This window comes from Xenopus laevis, chromosome 6L, assembly GCF_017654675.1.
Source record: "Xenopus laevis strain J_2021 chromosome 6L, Xenopus_laevis_v10.1, whole genome shotgun sequence".
Lineage (NCBI taxonomy): Eukaryota > Metazoa > Chordata > Amphibia > Anura > Pipidae > Xenopus > Xenopus laevis.
In genome coordinates, this window is record NC_054381.1 from 36854149 (window position 1) to 36874298 (window position 20150).

The 20150-nt window shown below is 37.3% G+C and overlaps 1 protein-coding gene across 1 annotated transcript in view; it reads right to left on the bottom strand.

Moving 5' to 3' along the window:
• The window catches only part of agmo.L (alkylglycerol monooxygenase L homeolog), a 156283-nt gene that overhangs the window by 39784 nt on the left and 96349 nt on the right, over positions 1 to 20150 (bottom strand). The window contains exons 6-10 of the mRNA XM_018267345.2: positions 10360 to 10426; positions 8903 to 8968; positions 5527 to 5606; positions 4431 to 4565; positions 2843 to 2959 (exon numbers count right to left, since the gene is read on the bottom strand). Of these exons, the coding sequence (XP_018122834.1) occupies positions 2843 to 2959; positions 4431 to 4565; positions 5527 to 5606; positions 8903 to 8968; positions 10360 to 10426 (465 nt within the window). The remainder of the gene's footprint in view (positions 1 to 2842; positions 2960 to 4430; positions 4566 to 5526; positions 5607 to 8902; positions 8969 to 10359; positions 10427 to 20150) is intronic.

Sequence of the window (20150 nt, forward strand, 5' to 3'; positions counted from 1 at the left end):
AAAAATGTTGGGTTCAGGGACAAAACTATTCAACAATTTAGTCTTCAAAAATTAAATAGCAAACATTTTGTGAAAAAAAGGCTACAATGTGACTAGTGACATTAGCGAAAAGTATGCATAAGTATGTTGTTTATTCATCTTAATGTGGGATACAAAGCAGATTTATTAGTAGTAGTTTGTTATAGTGTAGTAGTTTCGCAAATTTTTCGGCGAAGCAAAACGGGACAGATTCACTCATCACTAGTGACAGTATATTTCTAACCATGGCAATTCTTAAATAAGGATGTACTGTATGACATATTTAGAGTTCCTCAATATAATAATATATATAACAACTCACTCATGCTATGAAGCAAAGAATGGCAACCTACTCTAACAAACTGAGTGCAAAACTGAGTTGTTTGCAGCTGATGCAACTAATATTAGGTTAAAAAGGGGCAGCAGAATAATAAAGTCTATCTGTGAAAAAAACCCCAATATTTAATAACCGCTACAATATGAGTAAATATATATAACTATGATAGTTCTGTCATAAAGTTATTTGATAAGCTTAAAAAATGATTTAGTTATATCTTTTATTGAAAATAGAATATTTTGTGTTTTGTTTCTTTGTCTAATTACATTAAAAGCAATTAATGGAGCTGGAAATCCATTTTAATAAAATAATTAGGGGCACATTTACTTAGGGTCGAATATCGAGGGATAATTAACCCTCAATATTCGACCATCAAAGTAAAATCCTTTGACTTCGAATATCGAAGTCGAAGGATTTACCGCATTTCGTTCGATCAAACGATTCGAAGGATTTTAATTCATCGATCGAACAATTTTCTTTCGATGAAAAAATACTTAGAAAGCTTATGGGGACCTTCCCCATAGGCTAACATTGATGCTCGGTAGGTTTTAGGTGGTGAAGTAGGTGGTCGAAGTTTTTTTTTAAGAGACAGTACTTCGACTATCGAATGGTCGAATAGTCGAACGATTTCTAGTTCAAATTGTTTGATTCAAAGTCGAAGTTGTAGTCGAAGGTCGAAGTAGCCAATTCGATGTATTTTTCCTTCTAATCCTTCACTTGAGCTAAGTAAATGTGCCCCCTAGTGTTGCGTGAATCTGTCCTATTTCACTTTGCCTAAAATTTGCAAAACTGGGGAAAAATTAGCAAAACAGCGAAAAATCCACCAAACGCATTGAAGTCAATAGGTGTCAACATTTTTTATTGTGTGACAATTTTTTTTACATGTGACAATATTTAACGCACGCAACAATTTTTTCTCACTCCAAATGCATTAAAGTTAATGGGTGTTTTTTCTTATGGTGGCTTTTTTATCTCGTGACAATTTTGTCTTAGTGAATTTTTTTCACAGTGGATTTTTTTTCACAGTTTAGGGAAAACATTGGCAGATGGTGATGTGCATAATTTTTCCGCAAATCCATGCCTGGCAAAAAATGTGCTCCTCACTAAAAATAATAATCCTATTGAGTTTATTTAATGTTTAAATGGTTTTTAATAGACTTATAGGTATGGAGATCCAATTACATAAAGACCCCTTATGCAGAAAACCCCAGGTCCCAAGCATTCTGGATAACAGGTCTCATAGCTGTGCTAAGATCTTTTGGAATGTCAGTAAATAGGCCAACTTATGTCCTTTCTAGCAAACAAAGAAGCAGAAGGCCACATGCACAGGTTAGTAATATGAAGCATTAAAAACCCTGGAAGACATGTTTGGGAGATAAAGTTTCTGAAAATAATGACTAATTTACCCATATATTAGAGGGAAGGCAGTTTTATGGAGAGGAACCACTTTGAATAAGGTCATTCATCATTATCATCATCATCATCATTGTTTAAGAAGAATGTATGCAGCTATCAGTCCTTGGCCATAGTACCTTGATTTTCTTTTATAAATTAGCTAAATTTATAGCTGAATGAAAAAGATGTCCTTTTAGCAGACTCAACTACATATAATTATATTCCACTTATTACAAAAATAAGGGCCACCTTCAAAAAAGTGAGACACATCCAATTTACTGATTCCCTTTATGCATGCATATATTGGGAGGCACAGTTGCAGGCAGGATAGAGAGAGGGGGGGGGGAGAAAGCAGGTCCTAACCGTACCCACCTTTTTCCCTACACCAGTTCCAATAGTTGTGTTGACTACTCCATAGTAGTTACACCATTGTCTGTCTTAAATTTATTTCAGTACTAGTAAGATCTAAGGAACCTTTTTGTATCTAAAACAGGTTAGATCAGATATACATCTCCCCTTTGGCATAGAAATGTTTTTCACAGAAGTACAGTAAATTAATGTTAACTATTTTTTTGCTGAGACTCTGGACTGACTTGGAGAGATGAAGATATCAACCAAAGTAAGCAGCCACAAACAGATGACTGTCATACATAATAAAATAGATAATGTTACTTTATCTGTGATGTTGTTAAATTCCCGCCAACATAGTGATTTAATGAACCATCTATTTTGCAGTTGCAGGTGCATTGTACATTCCTCCAGTGTAAGGAGTAAGATTAAGATTATGTTGTAAATCTACATATTTTAGCAAAGCATATATTTTAAACCTGCCAGACTATGTCACTTTCAGAGGGTCATCCAGCACTAAGCAAATTATAAATAAATTGTACATTATTCATTTGTGAATGAAGCAAAAAAGAGAAAGTCTTATAAGGGGATTATCTTTGGGGAATAATATGATGAAGAGTTATCAAAGGAAATGTCCTTACAAATACAGCAGGTCACCCACATAATTTAAATTCCAAAGACTTGGAGTAAGGGTCAAACTGACTTGCAAAGTTCACGTATTACACAAATCAAATTAGTACTTACCGTTTTGGCTTCAAACATATGCACATAGACAGCAAGCAAGAGCAGAAAATGAATCATTGCATAGCACTGAATATATATTGATGACTTGGGGTTGTAAGGTTTCTCTTCACCGGTGATCTAAAAGTTAAAAATGATAATGGTGATTCATGCATTTTGTTTATTTTCAACATTTCAGAAATATGTTAATATAAATACAAATTTACTGTAACTGCTATATATTAGTATATACAATGAAAGATGTCTTTTTGGGGGGTGTTGATTGTTGTTTTCCTGCCATAGAAATGTGATCTCCAGCAAGGAATATATAGATCTAACCTATTTTTTGCCTATTTTTTTTTTTAATGGCAAAGAATTTTAAAACTCAATGGGTTGTCAACCCTACTATATCTGTGCAATTCACTGGGCTATATTATTGTAGGCAGCAAATTACGTGTATTACTAGTCTTTCTCCAAACCAGGGCAGTGGTAGCAGCTTAGGCTAGTGCCAGATATAGCGATGCTTGATGTGCCTGCACCCGGATACATTACCTCAGCTAAAATTCAGGCAAAAAAATTTGCAAAAAATTTGCGAAACGGCGCCGGCGTCCGTCTTTTATGCCGGCGTCCATTTTTTTGACGCCAGCGTCGTTTTTTTTTTTTACGCCGGCGGCCATTTTTTTTGGACGCCGCCGAATTTCCGCTGCCGTTTCGCGAATTTATTCTCTGCAAATTTGCATCTGCCGAATAAATTTGCCTATCACTAGTAGTATATAGGGGTGCAACATTGAACAGTGGAGGAGCAGCAGAAAAACAGCTGAAGAGCATATGCTACATTTGCAATTGGCAATAGAAACATGGAGCTCCTTTTAATTCAGGCAGCTGTATCATTCACAGAGGTGTGCAGAAGAGCTGCTATTTTGTTACCTCCCAATTATCTAATAGGCTGACCATATAGTATACTGTATGCCTCTATTTGCATGATATTCTGACATTCTTACAACTTGCAGTGCAGCAGTAAAGAGATAATGAAGCTTATCAGAGCTTATCAGTCACAAGATTTGGGAATGTAAGAATGTAAATATTGGCTCTAGTGATGGGCGAATAAATTTGTCTGGCACGAATTTGCACCAAATTTCCACGTTTCGCTGGCGGCAAATAAATTCTCGAATCTCCCGTGAAAATTCAGCGGTGAAAATTTCAATTTTTTCCGTGAAAACGTTTGAATTGCTCGATATTTCCATGAGAACGGTCAAATTGTTCGATCTTTTAGTGAAAACGTATGAATTGCTCCATTTTTTAAGTGAAAACTTTCCAATTGCTCGATTTTAGTGAAAATGTTCGAATTGTTCGTTTTTTTTAGTGAAAACGTTCGAATTAACTAACGCATTTGGGAATAAACATGTTTCCCTGTGGCATTGTGTCTTTACTGTTCCAGTAATACATGGTCAATGAGAAATGGTGAGGCATTTGTATACCCCAGTTTGAACTCTCAAGTTGCACCTTTTCTGATGGCACTGTATGTCATCTATTTTAATTCTCTGTATTTAAATTGTTCATAAACCTGCACCATTTTATTTGACCTCATGAAGATTTAAATTGTTAACTGTACCTTTGGAATTTCTTCAGGGAGGCCAAGTCGAGGTTTTCCAGGTCCCCACCCTGGCCCTTTAAATATAACAGACAATTTATTGGAGAATCCAGGGGTCGCCCAGAAAGTGTTCCAAATGTAGACACAGTGCTGTATCTAAGGAAAGACACGTAATGTTACATCTTACTGCTGCTCATGCAAACACTGTGTCTTTTCTCTAGTAAGAGATCTCTATTAATGTTTATAAACATCAAACATATGGAACCATGTGTAGAAAGCCAACATGAAATGTAATTTATCAAATTCCCCAAAGTAAATGAGGCAGTTTACAAGGCAAGGCATTAGTATTCCAGCCAAATCTAGGATGAAATCAACAGGGAGGGTGATGAATTGACATGCGAGAAGTAAATGAGAATTTGGGAAGGCAATCAAGATGTACTAAATACTTATTTTCACGAGGTACGCAAAACATCGAATATAATTATTTTGTGCAATGATTTGTGATCATCTAATTTGCAAGGGGGTGTTACTGTCACATTAAAAACAGTTAACATGGCAGATCATCACTTCATACTAATGTTTTTTTTTGTAAGAGATAATACATTCTTCATGAAAATATGTTTCTGTATACTTATGGGGATATGAGCAATAAAGCATGACTGGATAGTGCCTCTATTTCTCCATTAGCTGCTATCAAGAACTGCTCAAAACATGAGAAACTCATGCAATGTCTATCCAGGTTTCTTAGGGAAAATAAAATGTTGACATGAATTCCAGGAAAACTGTTAATGCACTTTGGCTTTGCCCCAACATTGGACCCTCACAGAGCTAAACCCGTAGGTATAATGATGTTGCCCTCTGTGGGAGAATAACAAGCATGAAACTGGGACAGAGCATTGGTGGAAACAAATTCATAAACTTTGGCACTCACAGTATTTCCTCACACTTACAACCTCTATTCTTGATAACAATGACCCACTTTACCTCCACTTAATCAGTGAATACCAATGTGAGAGTCATTGTTCATGTCAAAACAAATCCGCTTTAAGTTTGCTCTCAATCAACAGACTCAAGTAAGAGGACCCCTCCACACTTAATAATGCCATGTTTACTGTACCTGGACTTGAAAAGGTTCAAATGTGTTTATTGGATGTGTTAGGCCGTACAAAACTTTCTCTTTCTCTGGCACAAAAGTTCCTTTAAGAGAGAAAATGAAAACATAAATCATTAAAACAGCTCAAAAGCTCCCTGATGGCATACTCTTAATTTTAGTAATTAATTTTCCACTCAAAGTCATTTATCGAACTGTACGAACTCATTTACTGAACTTTTATTTGCCCTGTGCGAGTGTTGTTACATAAACAAAAAGGTATAAATAGTGACTTTCAAATATATTTATAGGATAAAGTAATCTATCACTTGTATATATAATTTCAGCTCGCTGATTGCAGCTCAGTCAGTCAGGAGCCAGAGGGAAATTCTCAAGCTCTAGACACGGTAATGCCAAGTATCAGAATCCCAGTACTTCACAAATGGCTGGTGTTTGTGTTCTGTAAATTGATTAGCCCTTGCATGAGTAATCATATAACTGCACAGGAGTCTTGCATTAAATTGCAACTTAATAGCACGTAATTACACTATGTGCTACTTTTAACTGGGCAAAATTAAAATTCTGTTATTAAATATTAAGCTGCCAAAAGAATGTTGCTATGCTAGGCAGTTTATTGCTCCGGAGAGTTTAACAGTATAATATAAAACGACTAAGCATTGAATTTCTTTCAAGAGGTATTTAAGATGTTTAACTATCGTCCAGTAAATTAGAAAAGGATTATATAACAGGAGAAATCATATGTAGAAATTGTTTTATACACTATATCACGGTTGAGTTGAAACTGAAATAACAAGATATTTTTTTAACAAGGGTTTAGAACTGTAGTTGAAATAGTATGTGATTTTCACCTATAGATGATATTTTAGTGCCTTTAGAATGAAGCATATATAAGACATCCCTTTAAGGTCAGTGAGCCTTTGTGCCTCCTGTATGGGTGTCAAAAGTGGCACGTGATAAAGTAAAAAAGTGCACTGAGTTGACTCAAAAAAAGGAGGCGCATTATGGGCAGAAGCATGTTATTTTGTGCCGGTTTTTTGCACATTGCCGCTTATCCCTTTCAGTAAATGAGCCCTTAAGAATCTATTTTTTTCTCTCTTCATCCTGGCAGCCAAGTAATCTGCTTGCTGTTGTGAAATATATGGGTATTTACAGTAACCATAACTATATAAATGCACAGAGCAGCCAGGGGTACAATATTTCTTTCATATTTTTAAGAGAAACTGCAGCCTGGATTATTCTGCTTTAATAGTGTAAGTAAAATCCAGAAGTTTGAACGGTTTAAATTAAGACAAAAATATTATATCTTCTAGCACCTATTGAAGAAGGAAAATGCACTGTATTATGCATTGTACAGAAGTGATCCTATTGATCTTGCATGGCATTATAAGTATTGGCCGATATTGATTATTGGCAAAGAACTATATATATATTAGGCATTCCATTCTATAGTAGTGTAGTCACTGCATGGGCAGGCATCTGTCAGTTTTGCATTTTTTTTTTAATTAAAATTGAACTGGGGTAACATTTAGCCAATACTGTAAGAGAGAAGTAACTGAATAAGATGGAATAAGAATGTGCCTTCTTCTCTAACAGACACTTCCCATACAGTAAACACACAAATACTAGTCATTATACACATAAATATTAATATTTAGTTAAATTTTTTATAATATAAGTTAATTTTACATGACATTTGCCTTTAAATATATATTTTTCCCCTTTTAACGGCCTATTACCTTTTAATCAGATTGCTGTTAATAGCAGCATGTGTCTCTTCCAAAAAAGCCACAGCAGAGGCAATTTTGGCACCATTTGTACAATTACAGCTGAAATACAATGTGTGCCTTGGCTGTAATTGCAAATTGGATTCCAGATGGAGTACAATAAATTTCATATTCTAGGTGGTCAGTTTCAACACATTTTTGGTTGGTTTTGTAAATGGGTAAATAAAAGGGTGCTTATTTATTATTTTACTCAGACTATGTCAAGGCTGGGAGCGATTATATTCCATAATCAATGCACACATTTAGCCAAAGAAGGAGAGGGGAAATCGACTCCTTAACCACTTTCCCATTTTTAATTCCTTAAAATTATTTCTATCTGTAGCTGCATAAGACCTGTTTCAGGTTCTAGAAACTGGTTCTAGCTGAATGGTAAAAAGCTGTGGGTGTTCTAATGTGAGACTATGGCTTTTGGGTCGGCCAGCCATTCCTACTTTGTGTGTCTAATTAGAACAAAAGTTATATTCTTTAGTCAAACTCTGATATAACATTGACCAAAAAGCAGTCCTAAAGTCTAATTCCTAAAGATTTACATTTTTGGGAAGAAAAAAATTAAACTTTGGGAGACTTTGGCTTGATTATGGAATATAATTGGACCCAGTCTTGACATTGTCTAGGTAAAATAATAAATAAGAACCCACGTGTAATGATGGCTTGCTTATAGTGTCCTTTTCCAACCTTCCTATCTCAAGCCCTGCTATTCCCCGTGGGCCAGTATAGTTCAACTGTGTATTGGTCAAGTGACCATGTGTCACAATACAAAGGCATCATAATGTCTGAATTTACCTTCAAATAAAATAAGCATATATCTGTCTCCAACATGAGCTATTTTATGTCTTATAAGCTATTGTTCCAAAAATACGGTCTATAGAGTCCTTTTCTAAATCGACCCCTGGAACTTAAATGAGCTTCTCTCCTTTTGGTCAATGTGCACCTCATAGACAGTACACATTTCCAACTCCATCTTTATGTACTGTGTATGACCATGACCAAGCTGGATAAAATGACATACATTATTTTCGTCTTGTTACCTCTCCTTACCTCCTCAGTAGGAATAGCATGATGGGTTTGTTTTTATATCCAGGAAATCTGTATTTCTTGTTTTGTTTGACCCCAACAAGAGCAAAGAAATAACCATATTTAGAATTATCAAATTTTTGCCTGATGAGCATCAGCAATTCTATATAAAGGGGTTTTTTTGTATGTGAGATTTGTGGATGTAAATAAGAGGTCCCCAATTTTTTTTTAATTGTGAGCCACATTCAAATGTAAAATGAGTTAGAGACCATCACAAGCATGCAATAATTTACAGGGGGTGATTAGCTATTTGATCTCCTCTATGTGGGCTGGCAGCTGGCAACTAAACCTGCCTCCAAGCCAGAAATCCAAAAATAAGAACCTTCTTTGAAGCCACTGGAGGCAATATCCAAGGGGTTGGTGAGCAATATGTTGCTCATGAACCACTGATTGGAGATCAGTGTCCTAACTGTAGGGGGGCCTGCAGAGACCCTTCACTTGGTCTAAGCATGGGGTAACTTGTACTACTGCATGAGCTATCTATAAATAAGAAAGCTGCCATTGATCTCATTTATATTACTTACCAAACATCCTATCCCAAATGATAAGAGTACCACCATAGTTGGAATCAATGCAATATGGATTTCTGCCTGTAAAATTAAAATTTATACTTGATAATAATATAGCATTCATGCAGGAAACATTAGTTTGTCTATAACATAAGTACAAGAATGGGTTTTCTCATTTCTGAGTGCTATTGTCCCCAATGATTAATACAAATATGCACATTTATAAAGCAGCGTGAAAACAGGTGAAGAAAAAAAAAAAACAAACATCACCATTTTATGGCTGTGTAAAGCCGTACATATTTATTAAACTGTAACTTAGTCTAGGGCAGCAAGATTTGTGGGGCCATTGTGCAATTATAGTTAGTGGCTTTTTGGTGCAAGCATAGCTGGAAGGGTTGCAGCATCCTGGCCTAAGGTGCACAAAATGGAAATTCACCCCTATCTGTAGCCAAGTGTAAAAAAATGTACTCGTTTGGAAAATGTCAGTGTTGCCTTTTTTACAACACGTACATATCACACAGGCCAGAGTTATAGAATGGCCTATTCTTCAGGTTAATTAAACACTGGACAATTTCTAGCATTTCACAAGAGCATTTTCACTCAGTAAATGCACAAAATCACACCCCATTTAATAGTGAATGGGAATCATCTTCATATGCCATGTCCTGTATAGTGACAGGGGCTTATCGATGTAGCAGAGCAACTTTTAGTGCGTGGCAGCAATTTCCATAATCAACCATTAGCCTGTATTGGTCTGATAGGTAGCTGGTATCTAAGTATGAATTCCCAGAAACTTACAAAAATACTGTACATGAGTTAGGATAGCTGCCCACCTTCACTGAATCTGCATGTTTTTCTTCATTCATTAAACTGTACTGTAGCCTACATGTGACTCCATTTAGCAACTCTCTTCATATGTTTTTAGACATGCCAGTATCCCTTGATGCAGGATTTTTTTAAAAAAAATTCTGCAGAGTATTGGGCAATAATCATAGGTCATATAGGGGATACCTGCAGTATTCCAATTGCTACTAATGTAATTCTCTGTAATTACAGTAAGTTCAAATATAAAGTGCTACTGGAACAGTGAGCAAATCATCTCTTGTTAGGTCTATTATCAGTATTAGGGGGTTGGATTACAGTCACATTTAGATACAAAACTGCATTCTACTGAAAAGGAAAATGCACATGCATGAAAATATGCAGAGAATGTTGCATATGGCATATTGCACATTTTACTCCTTATTAAGTAAAAGAACATGAATGGTTACGTCTTACAAGAAGAAGCCAAAGACAGTGTAGACTGGAATGATGTTTTGTATCAGTATCAGTGGAAGGATTCTGAGTATAGGAGAGGCAGGACAGATAATTCTAGCATGGAAAAAGCACTGACACAAAGTAGGGGCCTGACACTTCTGCAAGTAACCAGTAAGTGCTGCCAAAAAAAAAAATAGTGCACATTTATGACATACCATGATGAACTCTGTGATGACTTGGAGTATTTAGAATCCATTCTAAAGGGCCAAGATTGTTTATTAACTAGAAAGAAAAAGAGGATATTTTATTAATTTCAAGACTTAATCTATTTCAGGTAAAGGTGCAAATAGACAGTGCTTAACTGACAACCACTTGGCACATATGTGGGATAAAGGCTTAGACATTTATAGCCCATATCTGATCTGGGCTCATTTTAATATTGATCAGTTAGCGGCTAAATCCCATGAGGCATGAGCCATATCGCTGTCTATGTAGTCTATGCTCAGTGGTACAATCCCTTGCCAAAGGCTAATGCCACACCAGCCTGGAAAATATTTTCATGATTTTGATTTTAAGGAAAAAACTTATTTTATAGTAGCTTTGTTATATATATTGCAAAAAAAAAAAACAACACATTACATTCTTTTTTTTTACAAAATAAATGTAAAAATGGTCAGTATTAAGGTTCCACTATATAATGTTATGGAACATACATGTTAAAATAAATATACCATAAACAGTAAGATGACATTTGTTTTGCTGGAACAGGGCTACCAAAAGTTGACTCAAAAGAATATAAAATCATATGCCTACACACAAAAGACTAACACAGGACCATATAGATAAGATTAAAAAGTAAAAAATAATTCTCAAAATTCAGTTCTAGTTAAACTAAGGGCTAGTATCCCAAGCAAAGCGATCCCAGGTGAAATAACCTTTAGCTGGGTTTTTTTTTTTATTATTGTATATGAACACTTAAACCTGATTGGTTGCTATGAGCTATTGGTTCCAGAAATGTTTGTCTGACTACATATATGACAGCCCTAGGGGCAAATTCACTAAAGGGTGAATTTTGTCCAGAAACAAACTTCGCCACACTCCGCGCCACTTCACCAGGCGCAATTCGTTACAACTATGCTAATTCATTAAAATGCAAAGTTGTGTCTCAGCAGCCTAACTCTGGTGAATTTTCGCTAGCGGTACTTCAGCTGGGCGAGCATTTCATATCGATTTTTCGCTAGCGTTCATTTCTGCCCAGCGAAACTTCTCTAGCACTTTTGTGTTTAGGTTAATTTGAATAGGGCGGGTACCTAAAAGTCATATGGACGTCTTTAATAGTAATGTTTGTGCAAATGCTTGAAGTGGTCACTTTTTCAAACACATGTCCAATGAGCCATAATAAAGACAGAAGAGATCCTCTAATGCCCTCGACATGAGCCCACCCTTAAATAAATGTGGCATAACCCTCAAATTAGTTTAAAAAAATGGTTCACACATAAATCTTTAATAGTTCGGACTTTTGAAGGCAATCCCAGTTTAAAAAAAGAAAAAGTCGCCAGCATTTTTTACAACTTTAATGCATTTCCGGCATACAGGATATGATGTCACTGACAAAAGATTGAGGAAGATATAGCTTCGATTTTTCAGTTCCCCTGGTCTGAGGTGTAAAGTAAACTTACATCTTAGTGAATTTGTGGAGTAACAACCGTTCACCAGAGTGAAAAGTCGCCTGCCGATGGGGTGCGAACAAATGCTAGTGACAGTCTCATGTCTTCTATGCCTGTTAGTGAATCGTAATGTCTCCGCAGATGAGATTTCTGGCAAATTGTCGCTAGCGACAGCCACTTTGCCCCTTAGTGAATCTGCCCCTTAGATTTAGTTTCACAAGCATATAAATTCACACCGTGAGAGCTCCTTGAGTATTTAATATGGGTATAAAAATTGATTTACGTATGAGGTAAGGCAAGTGAAAAAAAACTAGAGAATCAAAAAATCTTGAAGGTCCTCATGGATTGTGTAAACAAACACAGAGATAGTCTTGCCTGTCTAGTATTGCCAGCTACTGTCCAATGGACCTCATGCCTTTCATGAATCATTTATTGTTTGGTTGTTACTTTGACTGATAAGTATGAAGGCAGAAATCTAACTTGGCAAAGATCCAGGTACTGTGTCAGAATCTATGAGTGTACATAATAGTGCAAAAATGGGATATGCATTGGTCCCTGAGTGTACCACACCTTTTTTCTTTTGCACACACAAATGTTTATCATGTCTTAAAGGGGTGCTTCACCTTTATGTTAACTATGGTCAGTTCTAAGCAACTTTTTAATTTGTTATTTATTTTCTGTAGCTTTTAATTATTTGCCCTTTTGTTCTGACAGGGAACTTTAATAAAGACAATAGAGTTATTCTAATGCCCTACACATGAGCCCACTGTAAAATTAATGTTTAGTGATGGGCGAATTTATTCGTCAGGCGCAAATTCGCGGCGAATTTGCGCGTTTCGCCGCCAGCGAATAAATTCGCGAAACACCCGTGAAAATTCGCGGCAAAAACGGGCGCCGGCGCCAAAAACGGGTGCCAGAGTCAAAAACGGGCGCCGGCGTCAAAAACGAGACGTCGCCGCCTTTTCCTGAATTTGCGAATTTTTAGGCGAAGCGAAACGGCGCAAATTTGCCCATCACTATTAATGTTCCATATGTTTGCAAATGTATGGGGGAACCCAGTTACTCAAAAAAAATTCAAATTAGGTCTTTTGCAGGCAATTAGGCTGAAAAAAGGAAAAGACGCCAGCATTTTTTGGATGCATTTTCGGATCACAGAATATAATGTAAGTGACAGAAGATTGAGGAAGATCTAGTGACTTTAAAACACTTCGCCTGGTCTGAGGTGGCAAAGGTGGCGAAGGATGTAACGTTCAGTAAAATCTGCACTTTAGTGAATTTGCTGAGTAACGTTCATTCGCCAGAGTGAATTGTCGCCTGGTGAAGGAGTGTGAATGACCACTAGCGCCAGTCTCTTTCGCTAGTGAATTGTCACCTGCGCCCGTTAGTAAATTGGTGATGTCCCTGTGGGCGGTAATGCTAGTGGATTGACGCTAGTGTTAGCCACTGCACCCTTTGGTAAATATGCCCCATAGACTTCAATGCATTTCGGTGAATTTTTGCTGCTTTGCGTATTTTCACTGAAACAGTTAAGATTCGCCCATCACTAGCATAGAACACAAAAGAGCATAAGGAATTATGGCGTGCCCCAGAGCACACAAGGACATGCCAACAGATGGAGCCAAATTAGTTTTAGAGAATGTTGAGCCAGGAGGCCCTTTAAGAAATGTAATTCAACACTTAACTGGGCATTCAAGCAAGTGTAGTAGCAGACGGTATGAGAAGTATGTTAAGTGTGTTCTTGTCGAAGCCTTGTGCAAGATACCATGCAATGAAAATTGTTGCAATTACTGGACTAATAACTCAATGTCAGATGGAGTAGGCAAGTTTTAGTAAATATTATTTTTTAGGATCAGTATACCCTTAGCAGTTAGGATGTACTGTTCTCATTCTGACTCAAAAGTACTATTTTTTGTTTATTTATATTGACACCCAAGTACAATATTTGCGAAAGAACCAGAGTATTTTTAAAAAAAACTTCTCTTTGATGCTGATTTATCTTTTGTATCTTTGGTAATTTTTGTATTGAAATTGATATTCTTCACATTTTTCTCTCATTTTTGTATAATTACTCACTAATTGGTTTGCCTTTATAATGTTCATCCACACCTGTGTGTAGTATGCTTGACAAAGGGGTGGAGCCCCGAAACATTGCACCACCGCAGTAAAAACTTTCGCAAGGGCTTTCCCTGCAGATACAAGTCTCGTGTGCTAGTGTGGTTTTTCGATTCTGTTCTCATTCTGTCCAGGATACATTCTTACTGTGTTTATAAATGTCAAAAATATCAGAATTGCCTTTTATCTGTATTAAAATTAGCAATCCACAATAACAAATGCATCGATAGCCAAGGTCAGGTCACAAAGTGTCTTTTAGGAGGACTTTGTTTTAAAGATTTTTGAAGAGAGTTTACTCATTGTCTGTGATATTTTGTAGGCTTCTCCAGAAGAGCCATCTGCTGTATGACTTCCCGCAACCCATATAAGCAAGTTTCTGATCATATTGTCAGGATTAAGCATAGTCTATAAAGCCATTACTGTAAACACTTCTACATTTAGAGTAAACTGGACACTTTGGCCATTCGATGGACCTTATGTAGAGACTCTCAATGATAGATATATACAGAGATTTATAGAGATGCCTTCAGATGCAGGATTAGCATTGCCAGTGCAAAGTAAGCAAGCGCATTATACATTCAAGTGTAAAGAGAGTCCACAATGCTTTTGTTCCCTGTATTTATCCATATTGCTGTTTTAAGGCACTTTTAAACAACCCCGCAAAACCATCAGTATCTTGTGTCAAGGCCGGATTTACATAGCAGGTGCCCCTAGGTCCGTTGTCGTTCGTTGCCCCGTCCCTTCCCTTTTAAAATTTTCATCATCGGGGCCTAGCAATGGTGATTGTCGCACACGAAATTTAAAAAAATGATCATATCTGTTATTGTGGGTGTGGTTGGGCAGCATGCCGCCCCCCTAAAATCCTGCCACCCTAGGCCTGGGCCTTGGTGGCCTCTCCACTAGTGATGGGCGAATCTCTCCCTTTTAGCTTCACCGAAAACATCGGAAAATAGTGAAATCGGAAAGTTCATGAAAAATTGGTGATATTCGAATGTTTTCATGAAAAAATAGAGCAAATCAAACGTTCTCACGAAAAAATGTAGCAATTATAACCTTTTCACACAAAAAATCTAGCATTTTGAAAGTTTTCACGAAAAAAAACGTGAAAATCGGAAATTGACGCTGGCGAATTTTTGCCGGCGAACTTTTGCCGGCAATTTTTCACAACATATTTCCTAATTTATTCATCGCCAACGAAACGCTGAAATTCGTGCTAGGCGAATTTATTCGCCCATCACTACTCCGGGCCTGTCTTGTGGGCCAGTAATGCATCAGTATGTTCATCAATATAAGGCAACACCAGGTCTAAATAAAGGTGTAGAATCTATTATCCAGAGTACTTGGGACTTGGAGTTTTTCTTTACATAACAGATTTCCATGCCTTTTTGTCTACTAAAAATCATTTAAACATGAAATAAACCCAAAAGTATTTAAGTGCCACCAATATAGATTCATGCATCTTAGTTAGGATCAAGCACAAGGCACTGTTTTATTATTACAGAGAAAAAGGAAATCATTTTAAAAAATTTTAATCATTTGCTTAAAATGTACTTTATGGGAGATCGCCTTCTCGTAATTTAGATAATTTGGAATAATTCTTGATAAATGTTTTTTGAATGGGAGATACCGTAACCTGTATGATAATTTTTAACTACAGTAACAGTTCACTTTTCATATTTTATTTTTTAAGCATGTTCTTGTATAGGCATGCATGTAGCTTTAAAGCTGAAGCACTACTTCACATAATAAAAAAAAAGGAAAGCAACGTTCAGTTTGTCAATGTGCCGTTAATATCACAGACATGGGTAAAACATGAAACAGGTGGTGTTGACAAGTGTGGGTGTTAGTAGGGTTCATAACAGTTCTCGTCTTGATTACTGGGCAAGCTTGGGACCTTATACTTCTGGGCAATCAGAATTAGCAGCTGCTCAGTTTGTACGTCTTCGTCTTCAAAGTCTTGCTTCTCAAATGTTCTCACTAGCCTCTTTGCTGCTGCACCAGGACTGACAAAGGCACATGTCTGGATATTTAAGAATTATAGTACGTAAATGAAAAAAAGCATCTCTCAGCATATCCATGAAGATGCCCTTATGTTTGTCAAGTGTTCCTAAAGATGAAAATCTAGCAGATCTACAGAATGTGTCAATATGTACAACAAGTTATTCAGGAAAGTGTTGACCTTATCTCTCTCTCATCACTAATTTGTTAGAAATGTAAATTACAGCAGTAGCAGGTTGTCAGCTGGAACCTATGCTAATTATGGTTGTGGATGCTAGTGAATGTTGGTGGTGATTAGCATGTAGGCCAGATGGCATTGGGATCAACTCAGTCAGCAGCAGCTGACCTTATAATATGCCTCATTCAAGGTCTCAGCTCTCACTGAATTTGTTATAGCAGACTTAGGTGTTGCTAGGGTAATGCAGCCCACATTTTGTTTTGTTTTTATGTTAGGCAGAGTCACTTTATGTTAATGAGGTGGTAGGAATAGAAAGCAGCAACAATAAGAAAATAATTAAATCCTGAAAGACCAGAAATGCTGCAGAAGAGCAGGCTGCAAAAATGTGCAAAATGATCATTGCAAAGTGTAAAATCTTGGGCACTAATATGCTATTCACAAAGATATCACATAGGCCTTACACCTTGGGATGTGCTCCGATGCACCCAGGGGTGCTTTGCCAATGAGGCGAGTTGAGGCTGTTGCCTCAGGCGGCAGCGCCCCACTAGGTACCAGGGGCAGCAAAAATGCTGCTCCTGGTACTTTAAGAGTGGCGGAGGGGCCAGGATCGCCCCTGGATGCACCGGTTCAACCTGCTCTGATGAATTGCAGGCAATTGCTTGCAAGATGTGAAGCTTAGGGCCAACACACATAAGGGAGCCCTAGTACAGGTATCGGATCTGGTATCCGGAAACCCATTATCCAGAAAGCTCAGAAATATGGGATGGCAGTCTCCCATAGACTCCATTTTATCCAATGAATTCAAATTTTTAAAAATGATTTCCTTTTTTTCCTGTAATAATAAAACAGTAGCTTGTACTGTACTTGATCCAAACTAAGATATAATGAATTAATCCTAATTGAAAGCAAAACCAGCCTATTGGGTTTATTTCATGTTTAAAAGATTTTCTAGTCGACTTAAGGTATGAAGATCGAAATTACAGAAAGACCTGCTATCCGGAAAACCCCAGGTCCCAGGCACTCTGGATAACAGGTCCCATACCATTTTGTGGGCACCAGCGGTTATTCTTGAATTTTGAGGCTGTATTATCTTTTGCACATTGCTCTTGATTTTGTACATGAGCCTTACTGTGTGACAGTCAGTAGGGGTCAGTTACATACACATGCTCCCTTTAATATTCATTCAAAGAGGACAGCTGTGCCCTCTACCTTACACTGGATACAATGGCAAGTAAAGGGCTTGCTGATGCCCATACCTACCGTGCTCCCAAACTTGTGTGTCTAATGACTCCCTCTTTTCCCATGACATTAATTGGGGCTAACAAGGGGTTGCTCTCTATTCAGAGACCTGTAGCAATTTCTCTATGTGCAGGATAAAGTTAAAAAAGTATATTACCTTGTTGCACCCTACCTAATCCAAATCAAGGAAAGATCCTTATCTGGAAAACTGGGGGCGCCCACGTGCATGCTTAAACGGCGGCATGCATGCACAAATGCCGGAGCGGTGCGCATGCGCAAAAGCTAGCACGGCACGCAGATGCCAGCACGCATGTGCAAGGTCTGCTTCTCGCCGCCACTGTTTGTTTTTTTGGGGGGCCCAGCAGATCGGTGGAGGGGATCTGAGCCGGCAGGGGTCCATGTGGCCCTGGGCCCACTGGGTTTTTTCATGGTGTCCCGCCGGCCCAGTCCGACCTTGACCGCAGGACCAGAGCAGTCTGGATAGCAGGTCCCGTACCTGTATATAAACAAAAGGTCATAAGCATTAATCAAATCCAATAGGCTGGTTTTGCTTCCAATAAGGATTGATTATATCTTAGTTTGGAACAAGCACACGTTTTTTTTTTTTATTAATATGGAGAAAAAGGAAACATTTCTAAAAATTTGGATTACTTGGAGATGGCCACAGACTCCATTCGGAGCTTCTGGATAATGTGTTCCCGGATAATGGATCCATCCCTTATCTATTTAAATAAATGTTACACATTTTTATTGTTTTCAGGTGCAAAAATTTATGTCACACTTCATAATCAGTTAATCAATTTCAAAGATCTAATCACTATTTTTTTTAAAAAATGTTTTAACACCAAACTAAAACCAAAAGTAACATAATTTTACATCATGCTAGGCCTGGCATAAGCCATTAAAATCATTAGGACACATTCATACTGCAAAGGATTTCTGGCATATAAGGTAGGCTAAATGCTGTTTAAAAGACTGTGGCATTCAGTGGCAGTTTATACTGAGCCTTTTTCATGCTAACATCTCTTTTTATGGCAGAATTTCACACTCAGCTACATATTCACTATAAATCATTACACAACTTATAAATGCATACTTTTACATAGCATTTCATGACATTAAATTGCCTGTGTTTGGTGTATTTGTATCTCTTTTTGCACACATTTATAGCAATATGGCCCTATGGTTAAGAGAAATGCAGATATGTAGGCCGCGCACTCCTGGGACACCAACACGAACCGCTCGTCTCCAAATGTTTAAAAGGTAAATTCTTTATTTTTAAGACATACAATCAATCAAACAACAATAGCGTCTGAGGTCTGACGCGTTTCGCGATAATTCACTTCCTCAGAGACCTCACTTCCTGTCACATTACATCGATTTATATCCCCCCCAACACACCTGTGTGTTAATTAAAACACTGAAAAAAAGCTGGAAAAAACCATTACTTCGTTCCGCTTAAAAAATCACGTCAGTTACACACAATATTAATATCAAAAGGCATGGATAATTCCATAAATTAGTTTTTTGATTGGTATGACATATAAGTATGAACCATATAATTTGTATAATACATCTTAAATAATTACAAAATTTCATTTATGTGACATTTGGTTTGCTTTTGCCCTAAATTTATTCTTCAAAATACACTTTAATATAATATAATTTAACATTTGGAGACTCAAATATATAAGACATTGTAACTATTCGATCTTCACTTATTGAAATAGCGATCGTGCAACAATGTATAAATAAGTAGTACCCACAGACAGACACAATGTTGCTATATGGGAAAAACTTTTAAAAATAACAACTAATGTCAAAGATTGAGTTTAACCCTTCTGGTTGTCTGGTGTGTAAATGAAATATCCACTTGATTTCTGTTTTCAAAACTTTAGCTTGTAAGTCACCACCTCTAGGGCCCAAACTCACTCTTTCTATTCACTGCACTGACATCCATTTTATGTTTCCACCACTACATTCCCTAAAATGTCTTGCCACAGGAGTATTCACCTTTTCTGATTTAATATCATTAATATGCTCACGTATCCTATTTTTTAAATTTCTAATCGTGCAGCCAACATACTGTTTGAAACATTTTAGACAGGTTATTAGATACACTACCGATTTAGTGTTACAATTAATATAACTCTTAATCTGGTACGTTTTCTTTGAACACTGCAGGTAAAGATCTCTGAAACCTGGACTACTCCACAAGTGACACATCTCTTCGCTCCACATCTGAACATTCCAATATTATCCAGCCATGTATTACGTCCAGTTTCCTTATTAAACATGCTAGGTGCTAATTTCATGCCCAGTGTTGGAGCCCTCCTGGCTACCACCTGAATGCCTGGTTCCAATAATTGCCTGAACACTGGGTCCCCATATAATATCGGGAGATGCCTATTTATTATATGTTTGATCCTATTAAATTGTATACTGTATCTCGTACTCAGGACTATTTTTTTCCCTTTCTCCTTCTTCTCCTCTAAGTCCCTTCTCATTTCTCTTTCTTCTTTTTCTCCAGATTGACCCTCTACCGGGGCAGTGTTCAGTACTGAATTACATTGACTAGTTCTATCCTTGCGTTTTATTATATCTTTCCTATCTAGTTCAAGTGCCGAAAGGAAGGCCTTCTGTAAGCCCTCAAATTTATATCCTTTGCAGAGAAACTTATCTCTGAGTATGCAAGACTCCTCTACATACTTTTCCACCGTACTACAGTTCCTGCGCAAGCGCAGGAACTGTCCTCTAGGAATTCCATCATTAAGATGACGTGGCTGACAGGAGTCCGCCCTCAGTAGGGAGT